General features: G+C 45.8%; 1 protein-coding gene across 1 annotated transcript; it reads left to right on the forward strand.

Annotated features, from left to right (window-relative positions):
* The first annotated feature begins 3,909 nt into the window (after positions 1 to 3,909).
* Positions 3,910 to 4,985, forward strand: LOC131327699 (uncharacterized). The gene is made up of 4 exons (XM_058360841.1): positions 3,910 to 4,216; positions 4,387 to 4,532; positions 4,585 to 4,683; positions 4,770 to 4,985. Exons 1-4 carry the CDS (start codon positions 3,910 to 3,912, stop codon positions 4,983 to 4,985), a joined length of 768 nt encoding a protein of 255 aa, XP_058216824.1.
* Positions 4,986 to 5,519: the final 534 nt, after the last annotated feature.

Consider the following 5,519-nt stretch of genomic DNA (forward strand, 5'->3'; position numbering starts at 1 on the left):
GTCAAAATCATTCCGAACCATTTTTGTCTGTAGTTTATGGGTCCTTTTGAGTCCAAATACATTTGTTGGTTCTACTCTAGTTACTCTATCGGGGCATTTTTGTGTCTACTTTGTTTATGCACGTAGTTTCGGATCAAAACCAACAAATTGAGTAGTAAAATTATCGTCATTTGCAACTTAAATGGGCCCCGTTCACTTGCAAGAAAAGGAAAGCATGGAAATGTCTGACTTTCTTGCATTTTTTGAGTGTTCTGTTAGTAAGAAAGTTGTGTGTAATGCCCTAATATTCGAAAACGTTAATTAAATCCTTTTTGAATGATTTAATAACTGTAAAAATATTTTGAGAGATAATAATGTGTTAAGCAGAGTTTAGCAACGGAAGTCCTAATGTTCATATTAGGAAAATTTTCAAAATGCATCCCAAACTTTAACAAATTCTAATTTTACCCCCAAACTATCCTTTCGTTATTCAATTAACCCCATGCCATCCAAATCCATCAAATTGTTAATGGAAATCTCTGACGAGGACTAACGGTTCTGTTAATTTCATCTCATCTCTCTCTCAAACCTAATGTCCCCTCCCCACCTTTCTCCTCTTTCCTCTTCGTCCTCTCCTCTCTACAAACCCAAACCCTAATTTCTCTAACCCACATAACCTAGCCGGAAAACCACCACCCAATTCCACCCACCGCATAACCTCAATGGCATCACAAGCTTTGAGAAAAATGGGAGAAATCAAAACTCCACTACACAATCTTTGTGGGAAATGGGAGAAATTAAAAATCCAAAACTCTGGAAAAATTGAGAAAAAATCTCTTTTTTGCCCCATATGATGCCATCAGCAACTTTGCAAGTGCTATTGTTTCCTCACTCTCGAGAGAGAGGAATGAAGGCTATGTATCGACGTCGACGTCGTGGCGGTGTACCAGTTATGGCAGGGCAGAGAGGTCAATGGTGAAAGGAAAGGGTAATTGGTCGAGGAGAATCCAATTAGAGATTCCTCTTGAACTTTGGCTTCTAATCCAAATAGTTATTTTATTTTATTTTATTTTTGTAATTATCGACTTCTCTAATCCAGCATTTGGAAAAGGAAATCTACAGTTGGAATAAGTGTACGTGAGAGCCGGCTTTAAGTTAAAGTTTGTGTTGCGGATTGCGGCCACTTTAAAGTCTTTAAAATTTTTTGAATTTTTGGAGCCCTTTACTTTTTTACCCCATATAGGCTATGTTTAGTAACGCTGCCACTTTTATATTTTCTATTTGTTAAAATCAATTTTTATTTTTTCTAAAAAAAAGTGAAAGGAGAAAATATGTTCGTGTCAACCTTGTTTTCAAAAAAAGAAGAAGCAAAATACATAAACATGATTGACATGAATAAAAGAAGCCTTTCATTTTTTCTTTTTTTTTGGGTACATTAAATTTTATTGGGCACATGCAGACGCGGGGGTCCAGTTGAGGGCCCAGGTCCTGGATGGCGTGCTGCAGTGCATACATGGACCAATAGATCAAAGCCGGGCCAACGAGCTCCTTAGAGAGCTTTATCAACCTTCTGCTTCCGAGGCGATGGTGATACAACCATCTTCGAAGCGTAAGATGGATGCTCGTCACATGTGGGAGACCACGTTCACCGAGCAAGATATGCAAGGGGTGTCGTTTCCCCACAACGATGCTCTGGTCCTCTCGATACCTTTCCAACGGAAGATGGTCCACCGAGTGTTAATCGATCAAGGAAGTTCGGCAGAGATCCTGTACTACTCTGCATTCAAGGCTCTTGGCCTCACAAAAGATCAATTGACCCCGGTGACGCCCCCTAGTTGGATTTACTAGAATTCCAGTCTACCCGATCGGCAATATCATACTCTCGGTCTACACCGGTTCGGTACAGCTGGATGTCGAGTTTATCGTTGTTAACTCGCCGAGCCCTTACAATGCCATTTTGGGCCGCAACTGGTTGCACGACATGAAGGCTGTTGCATCCACACTCCACCAATGTGTTTGGTTTATCGACGAGAATGGACGGCAGGAAACTATTAGGGGCGATCAAATGGCTTCCAAGAAATGTTATGTTAATTCCATCTGTGGAAATGGCAAGGCAAAGGAATTTCAGTGGATTGAGGTCCCCGAGCTGCCGGAGGGGAGTATTCCCGGTGCAACAATGAAAGGATTTACAGGGACCAAATGAAGTCGGCAAACCGGCTTGTGATAGAGCCGTGGAAGATTTGGTTTGGGTACCGATTGACGAAGACATGACTCGTTTCTTTTTGGTTGGCTCGGAGCTTGATGAAGCTGAGTGCGATCAATTAGTCCAATTTCTCAAGGACAATATTGAGGTCTTTGCCTGGACCTCATACAAGATGCTAGGCGTCAGCCTTGATGTGATTAAACACTCATTAAATGTCAATCCAGGCAGGAGGCCCATCATGTAAAAACCACGCCGAGCCTCGGTGATGCACGTGGATGCCGTGAACGAAGAGGTCGAACGCCTCATTGAGGCTGGGGCGATTCGTGAGGTCTAATACCCAACTTGGTTGGCAAATCCGGGGGTAGTTTGGAAGAAAAATGGCAAGTGATAGGTGTGCATCGACTTCACCGACCTAGACAATGCATGTCCCAGGGACTGTTTTCCCTGCCCATGGATCAACCAGTTAGTGGATGCCACTGCTGGGTATGCGCGATTAAGCTTTATGAATGCATACCGGGGGTATCACCAAATAGCGATGGATGAGAAGGACCAGGAGAAGACAACCTTCATCACTTCCAACGGCACCTATTGTTACTTGGTGATGCCTTTCGGCTTGAAGAACGCCGGGGCTACATTTCAACGTATGATAGCCCTGTTGTTCAAAGGGTTGCTCGGCCAGGTACTGGAGGCATACATCGACGATATGGTTGCAAAGAGCAAGGACGCAGCTGATCATCTTCTCCACCTCGGCGAAATATTCAACGTATTGAAAAAGTTCGGCTTGAAACTTAATGTCGAGAAGTGTGCATTCGGTGTTGGATCTGGCAAGTTCCTTAGACACATGGTCACATGCAGAGGGATTGAAACTGACCCAAGTCAGATCAAAGCCATCCAGGAACTCAGGGCCCTGGCCACAGTGAAAGATGTTCAACGTCTTGCTAGCATGGCTGCTGCCCTTAACCGTTTCATCAGCAAGTCCTCGAATGTCTGCCGGCCATTTTTTCAATCGATAAAGGGTAATAGACGAAGAAGCTTTCATTGGACGGCAGAGTGCGGTCGCACTCTTGCCGAGCTGAAAGTGGTCCTGGCCCAAGCCCCTTTGCTTGTCATGCCGAAGGAAGAGGACAAGCTTTACCTTTATCTAGTCGTATCTGAACATGCCACAAGTGCGGTTTTGGTTCAGCAAGAGGTCACCGAAAATGGCATTGACCAGTAGTCAATCTATTATATCAGCAAGACGCTTCTGTCCATCAAGACACGTTACCTACCTATAGTGAAATTGGCACTCGCGTTGGTCACAACGAAGAGGAAGCTCTTGTTGTACTTCTAGAGCTTCACCATTGTGGTCATTATTGAGTATTCATTGAAGACCGTCCTCCGGAAGGTAGACTTGTTAAACCAGCTGTGCAAATGGTCCATGGAGGTTGCTAATTTCGACATTCGATATCAGCCTAAACGGCGATCAAAGGACAAGTGCTCACGGACTTTGTCATTGAATTCTCTCCTGGTGTAGCCCTGAATGAAGGAGATGAATCAGTTCCAATCGATGACTCAGCCGAGCCAGCTACCGACCTCAATTGAGCCACCCAACGCATGCTGAGTTCATCACTAAGCGTCCCTTTCCTTCTCACCGAGCAAAAATTTTCACCTGGCATCTTCACATCGATGGTGCGTCTAACAATCGAGGGGCCGGTGCTGAGATTGTCTTGATTTTACCAAACGGAACAATGCATGAGCATGCTCTCAGCATTGGTTTCCCCGCCACCAATAATGAGGCCGAGTACGAAGCCCTCATCGCCGGGCTCACAAGATTCGCTACTAGTCTGCCTCCTACTTCCTCGATCCCACCGGTGTCCTATATCGGCGGTCTTATACTTGCCTCGACCTTCGTGTGGTCCACGAACAGGAAGTGCCAGGCATCCTTCAAGAGCTCCATGGTGGGAGTGCCGGTTGCCACACCGGAGGTCGCTCCTTGGCCGACCGTGCCCTTTCTCAGGGATATTGGTGGAAGAAGATGGTACATTCTGCTTCCGAGTTTGCCAAACAATGCGAGCCGTGCCAAAAGCACTCTCCATTAATCCACCAGCCAACCCTCCCCTTACAATCAATTTCCAGCCCTTGGCCCTTTGCCCATTGAGGGGTTGACATCATCGGAAAGCTACCCAAAGCCATTGGTTGTTTCACGCACATCATTACTGCCACAGATCACTATACAAAGTGGGTGGAGGCCAAGGTGCTTATAACAATCATGGTCGCCGACGTGGAGAATTTCCTCTGGAAGCAAATCTTCATCAGGTTTGGCGTTCCGTATGCCATTGTCTTTGATAATGGTACCCAGTTTGTAGCCACTGTATAAGAAGCGTGGTATTCAAATGAAGACGGCCTCTGTCTCCTATCCTTAGGGGAGCGGTCAAGTTAAAGCTGCCAACAAGGCCATCTCCGTCGGATTAAAGCACCGACTCACCAATAAGCGCGGCAAATGGGCGACCGAGCTGCCCGATGTGCTGTGGGCTATCGCACCACTCCACGGTGCGACACTGGCTAGATCCCTTACTCTATGGCATTCGGCATTGAGGTCGTACTCCAGGTGGCAGCTACACGCCCCACGGCTCGAACTATTAATTTCGATGTTCCGGCGAGTGATGCCATGCTGGCCGCCGAGGCAAATCGTATCGATGAGCTCCTAGATGACGCCCACGTAAAGTATGCAGCCTATCAACAGCAGTTGGCTTGGAGCTATAACAAGACCCTCTGGACCCGGCCATTCAACGTGGACGATCTAGTCCTTTGGCATATGGTTTAGAAGAAAGAGTTGAAGAAATTTATGCCCAAGTGGGAGGGCCCATTTTGGGTGGTTAAGAAGGTGGGCTATGGTTCTTATGAACTTTCCGAGATGGATGGCAGGGCTATATCGAACCATTGGAATGCACAGCTACTTAGGAAATTTTATGCTTAAGTCTTTCAAGTTTTCTTTTTTTGTCTAGGCTACTTGTAAAGCCTTCAATTTTTCCATTTCAATAATATTCATGTTTTGGCAATTCCTTGTTTAAACGATTGGCTTATTATCTTCGATGGGATTCTTTTGCTCACTCGTCCTCGTTAAGACCTAAAGGGCACAGAGGCATGTTCTTTCAGTTCCCGTTTTGGCGAAGTGGGACATGCCATATCCTGAAGGGGGCATGCCCAGCTTTTGCATATTCTTTGCTTCGGTAGAATCTTACCCGATTGTAGGTTTCTACCAAAGCAGGGGCTAGGCACGGTGCAAGCTGGGGCTAGAACAATATCAAACCATGTGCATGAAGTGCAATACATGGACCAACATGCATGAAGTGCAAGA

Source organism: Rhododendron vialii, chromosome 5a (genome assembly GCF_030253575.1).
Source record: "Rhododendron vialii isolate Sample 1 chromosome 5a, ASM3025357v1".
In the NCBI taxonomy this organism is placed as follows: Eukaryota; Viridiplantae; Streptophyta; class Magnoliopsida; order Ericales; family Ericaceae; genus Rhododendron; species Rhododendron vialii.

What these genes read in the sequence shown, in the direction of transcription:
- LOC131327699 (XM_058360841.1), top strand. Translation starts at nt 3,910, where the DNA reads ATGCATGAGCATGCTCTCAGCATTGGTTTCCCCGCCACCAATAATGAG. An exon ending in GTACCCAGTTTGTAGCCACT is followed by an intron (nt 4,533 to 4,584) that starts GTATAAGAAGCG and finishes TCCTATCCTTAG; the next exon opens with GGGAGCGGTCAAGTTAAAGC. An exon ending in GGGCGACCGAGCTGCCCGAT is followed by an intron (nt 4,684 to 4,769) that starts GTGCTGTGGGCT and finishes GTCGTACTCCAG; the next exon opens with GTGGCAGCTACACGCCCCAC.